General features: G+C 41.7%; 1 protein-coding gene across 7 annotated transcripts in view; it reads right to left on the reverse strand.

The window, feature by feature from the left end:
• SYBU (syntabulin) overlaps positions 1-13,737 on the reverse strand; it is a 108,006-nt gene that overhangs the window by 68,529 nt on the left and 25,740 nt on the right. For 3 of the 7 annotated variants that reach the window (XM_033125790.1, XM_033125789.1, XM_033125793.1), the window contains exons 1-2: positions 836-971; positions 372-458 (exon numbers count right to left, since the gene is read on the reverse strand). In XM_033125790.1, coding sequence (XP_032981681.1) covers positions 372-458; positions 836-895 — 147 coding nt within the window. In that variant the 5' untranslated portion in view covers positions 896-971. The other 4 variants (XM_033125803.1, XM_033125792.1, XM_033125791.1 and 1 more) reach the window with 4 other exon arrangements.

A 13,737-nucleotide genomic window follows, 5' to 3' on the forward strand; every position in this document is an offset into this window, starting at 1 on the left:
TTTATTCACATCACACACACACACACACACACACACACACACACACACACACACACATCAATTCAGAGCTAGATCCCAAATTCCCAATTTCAGGAGATGGGATTAACCCTCCAAAGGCAATGTTTTAAATCCTTGTCAACCCCCCAAATCTTGTCCTACCTAAGCACCTACCCATCTCCCGGGTCTCATCACTTGAGCAAATGTCCCTCGCTTCCCATCCTCCTCACCACCTCCTGTCCCCGTTTACCCCACTCTAAACGCCACCCCTCCAGCTCGTACCTGGCCCTTCTCGCCCTGCCGTGGTCACCTTCCCTCTCCCTCCAGCTCTCGCGCACACTGCCACCCGCGTCCACACTACGTGCCTTCCTTACCTTGCTCTCTCGTAGGGGTCCCATCGCGCTGCTGCCCTCCGGCTCCCCGCGCCGCCGCTGTCGCCGTCCAGGAGGCACCTGCTTGCACTGGGGCGAGAAGACTGCGGTGAGCTGGCGCGGGGTGCAGGACGCGGCTGCTGCGGGTCCGACGAGCCGCCGCCACTGCCACGGTTCGCGCTCCGCTGCGAGGGCGCACCCGTCCGCCCCGCCCCGGCCGGACACGTGGTGCCGCCGCCGCCCGCTGCTGCCCCTGGGGCGCCGCCCCGTTCCCCCGGACCTCCCTCACCTGCCGGCCCCCGAACGACCCGTCCGTGCCTCGGTTCACCCCGCCCGCCCGATTTCGCCGCTGGCACTTCCCCCAGGTGCCAGGCGCCCCTCCCTCTCTGCCGATCCTGACCCGAAGGGGGCAGGCGAGGCTCGGAGCATCTGCAGCCGGGAGGTTCCCGACACCCTCTTTTTGGCACCTGGTATCCGGTTGGAAGGCGGTGCACGTCGGATGGAAGAGCAGAGAAAATCTGCGACATCACTGAGAGCCAAAATGGAGAAAGAGAAAGTTTTCCCTCACGGCCCCTCCCTGCCCTCTCGGTTTTAAGTCAGCACACGGCTGCCCACAATTACCTCCCCCGAGAGAGACAGGGCGGGTCCCCCTCCACCCGGACCCCAGCCAAGCCAGTGCTGCAGGACTGACACAGCATCTGGGTTCCGGGATCTCAAAGGCTGCTTGCTATTCCCCTTGGGTGGTTTGCATCAGAAGGGCCTTGGGTTGGAAGCGCAGCGCCCCAGGCTAAGAACGAGGAGGCGGTTCCCGCGGGCTTGGGGAGCCAAGCTGTTTAGGGCGAGAGCAGCCTTTTCTCCAATTCTGCTCAGCAGCCGCCAGAGAGAGAGAGAGCCCTAGGCACCCAGCTACAGGAAGGACACTGCACTTGAATTTATGAAGCCCGGTTCGGGGCACCACTTCCCTCCTTTCAAGCTGAGTATCTTTGTGCCTCAAGTTTTTGACCTCTCTGAACTTGACCTCTCTGAAATTCATTTTCATTCTCGTGAAATTCAATAATAATAATAATAATAATAATAATAATAATAATAATAATATCTACCTCAAAGGGTAGCTGTGAGGATTAGATGAGGAAAACAAAAGAGCTGTACCCAGCAGACGGAATAGAAATTTCCAAAGGGCAGTTAAGTCACCTTCAGGCTGTCCATTCTACTTGCTGAGGCCTCTTACATGACAGGAAAAGTATTTGTGAGACAGACCAATTTGTTCAAAAAAGCTTCAAAACCTGTCCAACTGAGGACTTAGAATAGGAATCATCAGCTGGATCATGGGCCTTGATTTATTATTTTGCTTGGTGTACTGAAATCTTACCTGGTGATAGAAGTCAACATGTATAATAACTTAGATGCCATTTATTCAGAATTGGAGAGCATTCTAAGTAGCAATATGGGTGGGAACAGTCTGATCCTCACACCCAAGTGTCCTGCATGATCCTTAAAAATCGTATTTGAACTTTCAACATCCCCATTTTTCTGCTCTCCAAATAGCATTTGTCTCAGTCTTCAATTCTCAAAGTCTACAAATGCACAGTATGAGTCTAGAGAGAGCCTGAAGTCAGGATTAGTGGAATCAATTTCTTTTTCCTACATTTCCAAAGCAATTTTACTCCATACATCTTCATACCTTTTCAATCTACTTAGCTCTCTTAAGCAGTGGGGTTGGTGATCCTAGGATTTTTTTATTTGGGAGGAAAGCATGATTAATTTATACTTTCTATATCCATAGCTGTCCTCAGATATGGATGTCAGGAAAGTGATGGTCCAGGATGACTTCTATAATTTATGATTAGGTTGGTGCAAACGTAATTGCAGTTTTTGCAATTATTTTTAATGCTTTAAACCACAATTACTTTTGCACCAACCTAATATTTCCAAAATTATAAGCCTGGGAACATATACTGTGAGATAGGAATGAACTGTTAAGGTCAAAAGGTGCTTCTGAATTCCCTACTAAGAACTGAGAATTGAGGCTTGCGGCCTAATGTCAGAAACATCCTTCACTGACCTGTCCAATCAGGACCTCAGAGTCCTTCTTGGCTTCTCCCTCCCGTGACCCCCAGATAGCAGCCATCGCCACGTGATCTCCACACTACCCTAATAATAATGTCTTGAATCTGATTACTTCTGTCTACTGATCAACTGCATGATCTTCATTTAGAGTCTCAACCACAAACATCCTGGATTATTGCAATAGTGATCTAACTCAAGTGGTCTTGCTTCCAATCTTGCCTCATTCCTTTCTCACCAGTTTTTCAAATTTTCCCCACAAGGCCTTCTTTCAAAGGCCTTGTCATACTTCTTCGTTAAAACCCTTCTTCATGTCATACTTCTTCATTAAAACCCACTAACAACTTCCTGGTTATCTTCTACATAATATTCAAACTCCTTAATGTGGCACAAAGGCCTTTCATGATTTGTCCTTATTTACCTCTCCGATCTCATTTCTTGCCACTCTTCTCTCTCTACCCTGCACCTCCTGCCTTCACTACCCACCGGTCCTTTGCAAATGGATACCCCTAAACTAGAATTTTCAATTCTCTGGAGGTATCTGTTCTTTTTTCCTCTAGACTGTTGCACATGATGGTCCTTTTGTTTAGAACCCTTCTTGTATCCCACCCACCCATCCTTCTCAACTCCTTAGGTTACATTAAGTTTCATGTTAGAGATAGCGTCTTCCAGGAAACCTCCCCAAGAAGGGTCAGGTGCTCCCCTTACATACTTCCAGGACACCTCGTATTTAATTTATCCCAGTAGAGCTGTTATTCTCTTGTATCAGAATTCCCTATTTATTTGTCTGTCTTCACCAGGGATTATTGGCAGTGTCTGGTACAGGTCCTGTCACATGAATAGTCAAATGAATGAATACATAGAATGAATGAATTCTATAACACCATAAGGGGCCCATCAGTACAGGATAAAGAAAACAGACACAACTTCTGCTCTGAAAATGACTCAGGGAAAGCTGCCTCATTATGTCTTTGTATTTGATGATGGGGTATGTGCCTAAAAAATCCAACATGTGTTCAATGAAAGCTTTTACTGCAGAAGTGCAGGCAGTGAGAGGCTGTGTGGTAGCCCTGTTGTCACCATAGCAACCCTGCTGAAGGAAAGGCTGATGATTTAGTGTTCAAATGCTTCTTAGCTCTGTACTTTTGGAACCCAAGCCTGTTTTTCCACTGTTCTAAAAGGCAAGTTTTACAAATGATAATATCTATGTTGCCTTTAGTTTCATTCAAGTGTTTCTCATGTCATCAAGAGAAATGTCTTACAACGTCTGGATTATACCATCAAAGAGATATCATCTAATACAGTATATTATATTCATCTTCATCTGCTTTACAACATTCTCATGCGTCATTTTCAGTGTCTACTTACATACTCATTGTCTGGTTTTGTAGCTTTGTGGCTTTTCCTTTAGAAATGAATGTAATGCTGGTTTTTAGAAGGTATCAGTTGCTTCTGAAGGCTAGAACTCTTCAAGATTATAAATAAGATCCCTGCCCAGGCCTGGGGAGGAACAGGGGAGATAGGGTATTGCAGATTGGGAGAAAAGAAATGTGTCTATGCCCCCAAATCTGGTATAAATTATTTGATTCTTTATGTGAAATTGGTAATTAAATGACTCATACCTTTCATTTGCACACAACTTTATATTTTTAGATCTCTTTCACATATATAATCTTCTTTGAACCTCACAAAAATCCTGTGAGGAGCATGTGGCCAATTCCTGAAACCAGATAAGTGATAAAGGACAGGTTTTTATGTACAGGAGCACCCCCACCACCACCCCTGACTGCCAACTTCACAGAAAGACAATACAAATGCACTGCCAAAGAGAAAACATCTGTACCATACAACCGAGACAACGTGGTCCCCACATCCACTCTTCCTCACAGCTCACCTGAGTATACTGGGGGCTTTCTGGGACTCAGTCAGGGCCGACAAAGCACCATCTCCTAATCCTACAAGCTGTGCGAGCAAGCACTGCTGTCTCTCTCAGTGACCCGATGTTGTGTGATCTGCACAGCAACAACAAGCAGCTGACGTGCTTTACAACACGTCATGAAGAAAAGAAACTGCACTCTGGGGCATCCTGGGATTTCTTTTTTTTTTTGTGGTAGGGTGCAGACCTATGCTTTTCTTACCAGGGAAAGCGCTGTCCATTTTCCCATAAAAACATGTGTGAGTGGTCAACCCTCCTCTTATTGTATGTATTGTTACTATATGGTTAAAGGATTTTGATGTTGTAAAACTGTCGTGAGTAGAATTCTGCAACATCACTCCCCGACGAGGGGTAGAGAGGGGAGTGCGTACCGTGAGGCAAGGCTGGCTTTAACACCCATTGGGTTCAGAGTGTGTCAATTATTTCTGCTCTACAAATGAATTTTCAGTCAGAGGTATCTCCCAGATGAAGAACAGGAATTAATGGCAAGTCCAGGTGAGAAGGCAGAGGTTGGGGCCTTTGAAGACTGATAAGGATACAGTCTTCTGCTTGCCTGATGAGGAAGTAGACATGAGGTAACCCTCCAAAAATGCTGTCTGCTGTTTATGGCCTTTTGTCCATTTGTGCGGATAGGAAAGATACTAGCCAAACATATAGGTATGGTGATTTGATTGTATTGAACAAACTGAAGACACATGGTTGAATAAGCAGGTGTAGACTTATTGGGACAGATTATAATGATTGAAATTAAGACACCCTGGGAAGTATGAATGTAACAGTTTCCATCCAGATAGCAGAAACTGAATCTTGACATTTACCTAATGAAATGCTTCAAATGACTGGACAAGACAGGGAGATGTGTGGGTCTTACCGACTCACAAAAAGGGCAGAGAAAGTTATCTGTAAGGTAGGCATAAGAAGATGTAAATCCAGCGGCTGAATTCTGAGCCTGAGACAAAAGCACCTTCCTTCCCCAAGAGACCAGAAACTATGAATGAGATTGACAGGGCCGTTGAAAACTACGTGAACCCAGCAAGGGACAGCAAGGGACCTAGACATGAGAAATGAAGGCCAAGATTCTTCTCAGACGTGGCAGAGGCAGAGCGGGTAGCCAAGGTTAGAGGGTCTGAGGGATTCATTCAGCATCCACAGTAGTCTAGGCTTAAACAAGGAATTTATAATCTGGGTTCCCAGAAAGCAGATCTGTGACTAGATTTGAGTTACATTAAGGTAAAAGAAACTGTTCTCCATTATATCATTTATTTCCATGATTTAGTACTTGTTTTCCCTTCAACTTCCTGGTAAACATACTTCTCAATAAATAAAAAAAAAACACACACACACCAAAACAATTCTGCCTTTATTTCTGCTAAAAGATGGGGAGGGAGAAAGACAAGGATTTTGAGATCCTCTACTCGAAGGGCAAGAGCAGTACGTATTGGGAAATGGAGCACAGCGCCCCTAGAGGCCAACCACTATAATGGCAGCTACTGGAGCCCTGGGGAAACCTGGAAGCGTCGCGCTCCTCTAGAGGACCTGATGATGGGGTGAAGGGTGAGGGGGGCGTTACCTCTGCAGTCGTGGAGCTGAGAGCAGTTTTGATTGCTACTTTATTTCTACCTCATAGGCCATCCCTGTGATCCATTTTCCCTCATCCCCTGAAGTCTTGTGACTTAGTGAGTAAATATAGCCCTTGTTATGTGGTTGTAGCTCCTCTCCAAATCACTGCAGAAAAATCTGTAGGAACATAAATCCATAATTTGGGAATCTGGCCTATGTTGTTTCATTTGTTCATGCGTCTTCTCTAGCTATTTATAGAATGCCGATTAGTTAAATGGGAAAATAATAGTAGGTCGGTGCAAAAATAATTGCGGTTTTTGCAATTATGTTTAACCTTTTAAGCTGCAGTTACTTTTGCACCAAACTAATACTAAAAAAAGATAATTTTAATATTTTATTTTTTAAAGTACTAAAACCACATCATCAAGATTTTGGAAAGTAAAAGGAAATCCTTACTCATCATCTCATTGCCCTAACATCAATTATCCATAGTCTTTCTTTTAACATTTTTGTGTATTTGTTTTCAGGATTATCTACTATGCAACAAAAACAGCACTATTAAAAATGAGAATAAAATTCTAAAGGACAAGGCATGTGGGGCCTTCATCTGGACCAGCCAAAAGTTTCAGGAAGACCTATCAGTGGTATGGTGGAGAATTAGCAAATTCAAGTCTAGAGAAATGACCTCAACTCAAAGGCTGGTAGAAAAACATCTGTGTCCCTTTCTATTGGAAGCCCAGCTACTGGCTAGCATAATATGATGCTGATTTAAGGGAGAGGAGTAATGTGAAATGAGTTTCCCAAAGTCTGCAAAGGGATCTGTGATGGAAAAAATGTAGTTTAATAAAGGACATGGGTTCTCAAGTCCCATAGGCCTGGTGAGTCCTTCTTTGCTGCTTTCTGACGGTGCAACCTTAGGCAAGTTGTTTAACTCCTCTAGGACCCAGCATGTGATAAGTACATGTTAGTTAAAGGAAGGAAGAAAGGAAAGGAGGAGGGAGAGATAGAGGGAATGAGGGAAGGGAGGAGGGAGGGAGGGAGGGAGGGAGGGAGGGAGGGAGGGAGGGAAAAAGGGAAGGAGGGAGGGAGGAAGAAAGTAAGGAAGGAAACAGAGGGAGCGAAGAGGGAAGAAAGATCAGTTTGCACCAGTTTATGTCTGTGGGCAAATTATCTTCTCTGATCCTCATTTTCTCACTTACAAAATGGGCTTAATAACAGTAATCAGTTCATGATACTGACGTAAGGATTAGATAAGAATACACGCAAAGCCTACCAATTACGTCTGGCACATGGTGAAAGCTTAACAGATACCCTTTCTCCCTCAGGACCAACCGCCATTGCTGCCTCCTGCTTGCTTATCTCACATTCTCCTCTTCCTAAAGATTTTCATTTTAACTTTTATTAAAGGTAAACAATAAGTATTTTCTCATATGACTTATGAGGTAGAAAGAAACTGTATTATTAGAAAAGATATCGACAGGACTTTTTTTCCCAAAGGTAGATTAAAAAGGTAGAAGACGTAATTAACGGCACGATACCTATTATTCATTCATTCATCAGTTCTGAGCCAGGCACTGGGTCAGGCTCTGGTTCCAGAGTATTCAAAGATGAACAGTGTTTCCTCAAGTATCTCAGAATCTAATAAAGACATAGACATGGTCATCAGCCCTTATATTACTCATTGTGTTAGTACCATGACAGATGAATGTCCTGAGGGCTTGCCACCATCTGAATTAGACTGGGGTCTGAGGCTTCCAGGGGTGAGTTTTGAGATGAATTTTGAAGGATAAATAGGTCATATTGTAATTTTGGCTCCTTCATAATTCCTTTCTTTATCTCTCCTCTCTTCTCCTCTCCCTTTCTTCCCCTCCCCTCCCCTTCCTTTCCCTCCTCCCTCCAAATCTAAATCTTCTTTCCATTTCCAGAGATTTCAGCTGCCCTACATACTGGTCCACAATAGATACCAGTAGATGCAGAGCTGATTCAGGTTTCCCCTGAAGCTTTATTATCTGACTGTAACCTTCTGGAAGAAAGGCATTTTTGCCTCAGAGTTGTGATTACCTAGCACAGCACCTAGTGCCTCATTCAATATTTTGTTAATTATTTAAAATATTTGTTAATTATTTTAAATTTCAAGAACACTATGTTATACTGCCACCTCTTGGTTCATTAGTGAAATTTTCTTCTGACAGGTAAAGGCTCTGCAACCAAGTCAGTCTTCGTAACAAACCGTACTGGTAGTGCCTTTATTCAAACTTTCAACACTTTCAGAAAACGTTAAAAGTTTAAGGCTACACATCACTGAATATCAATAAACAGAATCAACATTCATAGGTTATGGGATAATGAGCAGGTGCTTTGTGGTATGATAGCCAATGGTTCCAAATTACTTTTCTCTACCTGCGGAGCAGCTGTAGACAAACAAGGTAAATCACATGTGTGAGTCATATGGTAAGCCATATCCAGATAGTCCCCACCTTATCTATTCCCAGGTCTATTTTTCTGCATTAACAGACTTTGTGGGGGCAGTTTTAGGTATACAGAAAAAAATAAACAGGAAAGTACAGAGAGTTCCCATAATACATATATCCTTTCACCAAGATCTATTTTTTCTCTTTGGACACGATGCATTCATTCCCTGTCTACCAGACTTATTAGGCAATATTATACCCTACTTCTCAAGAAGGTACAAATATGTACCTATCAAATGGATCTACAGCCCTACCCATCCCCAATCCTTCCTCACAGTCCCTGCCTGTTTGATTTGCTTCCAAGGTCTTCTAAGTGTCCATGATGGACTTAAAGCCAAGACCTCTGGATCTTTCTTGGATAGATCGTTTTCCTCTGACCTGAAGTTGAAAAATGGGGAAGGCCCACAACCCTGTGGGTGAATGACACTGCTCGAACTTGTTCTCTAACTGCTGTGGGGCCTCAGTGCTGTCTGGTCATCAATTTATGCTCCTGAGTCAGTGTTCTTTCCTATTCGGCAGGGTCTATTTGAAACCTCCAGCTTTCAAACCTACCAACCTACCATCTCTACCCTCATACTGTGTAGATGCCCTTATCTCCTGATTGGCAGACAAAATAGAAGCTATTAGGAGAAAGCTCTCAATCCCCAGCCTCTGAACCTATACATTCTCCTGCCTCCACCCCATGTTCTCCACTTTTGGTCCTTTCGAACAGAAGTTGTCCCTTTCCCGTACAAGGGTGAGTCCTTTACCTGGGCTTTGGATCCCACCCTTTCCTAGTTCTTAAGGGAAGTTATTCCATCAGTTAGTCCTTCTAACTCTCCATGTTGCTATATCCTTATCTGTAAAATGGAATAATTGCAATACCTACTTCAGAGGTTGTTATGAGAGGAGTTAGCACACGTGAAGAACTTGGAAGAGTGCCTAGTATATATCAAGCACTGAGTCTTACCTGTTATTATTAGCTATTATGTCTTTTTTGATCATTTAATCTACTTTTCTATCAGACACTTCACATCATCAGCATTTAAACATGCTGAAACCTCTCCCAACGAACCAAATGACTCCCTTAAACTCTTATATCTTTCAAGTACTACCCAGTTGCTTCTCCACCATTCATCATCAAACTTCTGAAAAAGAGTCTATATTCACGTTTCACACTCTCCCTGCCCTTTCACCCAACCACGCCACTCATGTACATATACCCACCATTCTACTAAACAGCTCTTGCCCAAAGTCACCAATTCTCTCTATGTGGTTTAATGTAATGGCTAGTTATCCTAATCTTGACCTCTCAAGAGCCTTTGACATAAACGTTCCCACAGTTTTGAAAACCACTTTCCTTCTGTAACACGGCTTTCCTGTCCCCCCCCCCCCGCACATCTCAGTATCCTTTCAGGCCATTCCTTAAATGTTGGTGTCCCTCAGTTTCTAGCCCCAACCCTCTTACATATTCATCCTACCTTCCCTCCCTAAGTAATGTCTTTCTTTCCAATTGCTTCAATTACTATTTATAGGCAGATCTTCCATAAATTTTATAAATCCTCATCCCTATTCCATCACTATCCAACTGGATATCTTGACTTTTGTATCCCACAGGGTCCACAAACTCACCATGTTCCAAATTGAATTCATCATACTTCTAAAAGCTGACCTTCCGTGTTCTCTAAGTGAATAAATGCTATGATCATGCAGACCCTGGAACCCGGGTGACATTCCTAACTCTTCTCTCCTCCTCACCCTGACAACTAATTGGAACCTAAGTCCTATCTGTTCTCTCTCTTATTTATCTTTAAAATGTGCTCATTTCTATACCATCTCTTCCTGCCTTGATTTCTAACCTGGCCTATATATAGAGCTGCCCCCTTCAGTACACTTTAAAACAGTAGCCAGAATGACCTCTTTAAAATACAGATTTGATCAGCCCCTACCCCAGTCTGCATGCCCTGGTTCCAGCTGAAACCCTTCAATGCTTACCATTGCTTCAAGATGAAGTTCATACACTAATATATGGCTTACAACAACCCTCATGATCTAATCCTGCATTCTTCTCCCTTTGACCTTCACAAATGTCGTTTCTCCTACACAGAACACCCTTTCCAATATTAAACCATCTCCCAGCACCACCATCCAGGCCCTCCAGAAGTAGCCACTGAAAAATGTGATTTGTTCGAGTCATGGAATTTACTCTGGTCTTAAGTGTGCAATAGGAAAGAATGATTTCTGGCTTTGAAAATGCTTTCTGCTGGAACTCTATAGGTGTATAATATAATGGAAAGATAAAGCCATATTAAGGATATAATGAACGTGGAAGTAGTGTTAGCTTTGGGGTTTGTAACATGAGTTGAAGAGCAATTCAAAAGAATTTTTTAGTGATCAAGTGAAATGACTTCCAAGTTGGTATAACTTGAAAAGCTTCTGCCAGAGAAAACACATATATTTCATCCTACTTACTACAAAATATTAGTCTTAGCTTCATTGTTTTAAGGGATTCACTTCTCTTGGGTGAGAATTCAAAGAATTCTCTTTGAAAAAGTATTCCCATGATTCCTTGTTATAGTTTTTCCTCCTGTTTTGTTCTATAACTTATTTGACTTTTAGTATTAAAATAGAAAACAATTATAGATGAGGATTTATTTTTTTAAAAAGACACTGGTATTTATATTTTTAAATATTCATATGGTTGCATTGTTTATTATTGTTATAATAAACTCAGGAAAACAGAACTTTTTCAAACGTATATATGGTTTAGGTAAGTTTATTTTGAAACTTGGAAAGATTTGTAATGAATAGTTATTTGGACAAAAGAACATTACAACACCCCACACTACAAAATCTTTTTAAATACATTTGAGAGCAGCCGATTTCCTGATGTTTGAGATACTAAGTATAGAAGTGTGAGTTTGTTAAAACCAATGCGCTTATATCTCCCATAATAAACACCTGTACTTTTTGCATATAAATTACGTACTCAATTTTTTTCTGTCTGCACCTGATATCAGTAGTCCTCTCCACAGACTTCTAAATTCAGAAACACCTCTTTAGAAAAGGACTGTGAAACATGGCCAATGGGGGATAAATATAGAATTAAGAATCTTGTATTTTTCATTTTTGGCTTTTAATTATGTAATAGTGGATATCTGAAAAACATTGTTTTAAAATATGGAGTTTATTCATCACTAAACACAGTGGAGCTAAAGCAGATAATAATTAGGCAGTTTCTGTAAAGCTCACCTAAGAACTGCCTTACAGAGTTATACTGTTTTTTTTTTTTTGGAGGGTGCAGCTCACAGTGGCCTGTATGGGAATCGAACCAGCAACCTTGGTGTTATTAGCACAATGCTCTAACCAACTGAAGTAACCGGCCACCCCCAGAGTTATACTTTTACTGCTGCAAATTTTATCCCATGCATTTCAGACTTTTTATAAATAAGTGATTTTATTTATTCAACAAATATTAATTGAGCTTTTCCTTGCTATGTAGCAAGAACTCTGGTAAAAATTGGGAGAAATTTCAGTAGTTTGCCTTGGTAGTAGGAATAGTGTGATTTTTTAAAATTTTACTCTGTGCCCTTCCTTGCACAGTTCCCTAAGCAGTATTTGGACTATTTTATGGCTATGGAGCATAAAGGCAGAATGATGGACTCCACACGAATATTAAGCCATGCTGCATCCTTCTGGGCAATTTTAAAATAAAAAAATATATATATGATAATTTTGACACTGATAGGCTAATGACATGACTCACTTAATATTAACACTTTAATTCCTAGCCTTTAAGACAAACCAAGAATAAAACACAGAAATAAACATGACAAAAGAATCATATTTATTAATATAGAATAAATGCTGTATTTTTTTCTTTATAATTAAAAGATATGGTCAAGTAAAAATCAAACGAGTCTTTTCCCCCTTGGATGAATCCCTTGAATTCCTTTTCCACAGAGCACTGCTGTTTCTATAAACATTAAAAACTAAACAGAAACACAACCACCCCTTAATGGTAGGAAATATACTCCCTTCTTCATTTTATTTTGCCATAACAGCTCTATTATTACACTTTACAACAAACTGGTGTCACTTCTCCATAATTTATAAATATAGCCAGAGATCATGGTGATTTATGCAGGGAGTTCAAGCAAAAAATACTGCTTATTTTTTATCAGAAGGAATATGGTTCTCCTTCAAAACAGGTTTTTTGGTGGGCTTTTGCCAAAAGGTAATTTATTTGTTTTGGTGAACGTTAATACGAAAAGGTTGACAGCAGGTTTGTCGTTGTGTATTCCTGGCTTTGGGCCTCCCTTAAAAATGTGCATTAGATATTCAAGCCCTTTCTTAGCATTCTATTCCTGTAACTTGATTTCATCCTTTCCTTTCCACTGTTGCCATTGAAATTGGAAATGACTGCAGAATGCAAATCATTTGATAAATGTTTGGGAATTTGTCTTTGTAGTTTTTCAGCACCTCTGCCAAATTTCTTGCCTAGAGAGCCGTGTGAGGCTTTTCAACCTGAAACCTTTGCGCAATCCCATTTTCCAGCCAACTGGGGAGCATCCACATGATTTAATTGTAGCAGCCCTTCAAAGGGATTCACAAACATTTCAAGTTCTCTGGCTGCATATTCTTGTAAGGCTTATTTGTTGGCCACATATTTATATGCAATAATTTTAAACACCGGGAAGCATCTTCTTTATGAAGACCCCATAATGTGATGCACGCAGTTTTGAATTGCATCAGTATAAATGAGGACTCTTGCCCTAAAATTTTCAATCGATGCTATCCCTCCTAGAGCCTAATCCTGCTGAGAGATGCTGCCTCTGGGTTTCTTTCTGCAATCACCAGTAAATCACTGAATGCACCATGCAAGGTCCCTTCCCTGATCCTCTTGAGGGTACAGTAGCACTTCTCAAGAAGTGATGTGACAGAGAGCCAATCTCACTATCCTTCTGGAAGACAATGCCTTTTGGAGAGTAGGTGGGTCTAATATCTCAGTGATGAGTAGGAGGATGAAGGACACATTTCAGGCTTATTAATATCCTCACATAGCTCTGCATTCTCACATGCAGGCCTGCACTTGTGATTTTCTCACTGACCATGCTTTTATACCAAGGGAATATACGAAGGAGGGCTATGTGTGTCCTGTTTTTATGCTAATAACCAGTGTGTTCCATCTACTTTCTTTAGTGTTGTTAAACGGTCTTTCACAAACTCGGCTGTTTTTAATTCAGAAAGACAAAATTCACAAAAAAAGAGGAGTGTTTGATAGAAGTTATGAAGAGAAGTGTGGTAAAAATGTCAACAAAGCCAGTGTTTTAAATGTGTCGGTAGCTATTAACTCTCT

Source organism: Rhinolophus ferrumequinum, chromosome 14 (genome assembly GCF_004115265.2).
Source record: "Rhinolophus ferrumequinum isolate MPI-CBG mRhiFer1 chromosome 14, mRhiFer1_v1.p, whole genome shotgun sequence".
In the NCBI taxonomy this organism is placed as follows: Eukaryota; Metazoa; Chordata; class Mammalia; order Chiroptera; family Rhinolophidae; genus Rhinolophus; species Rhinolophus ferrumequinum.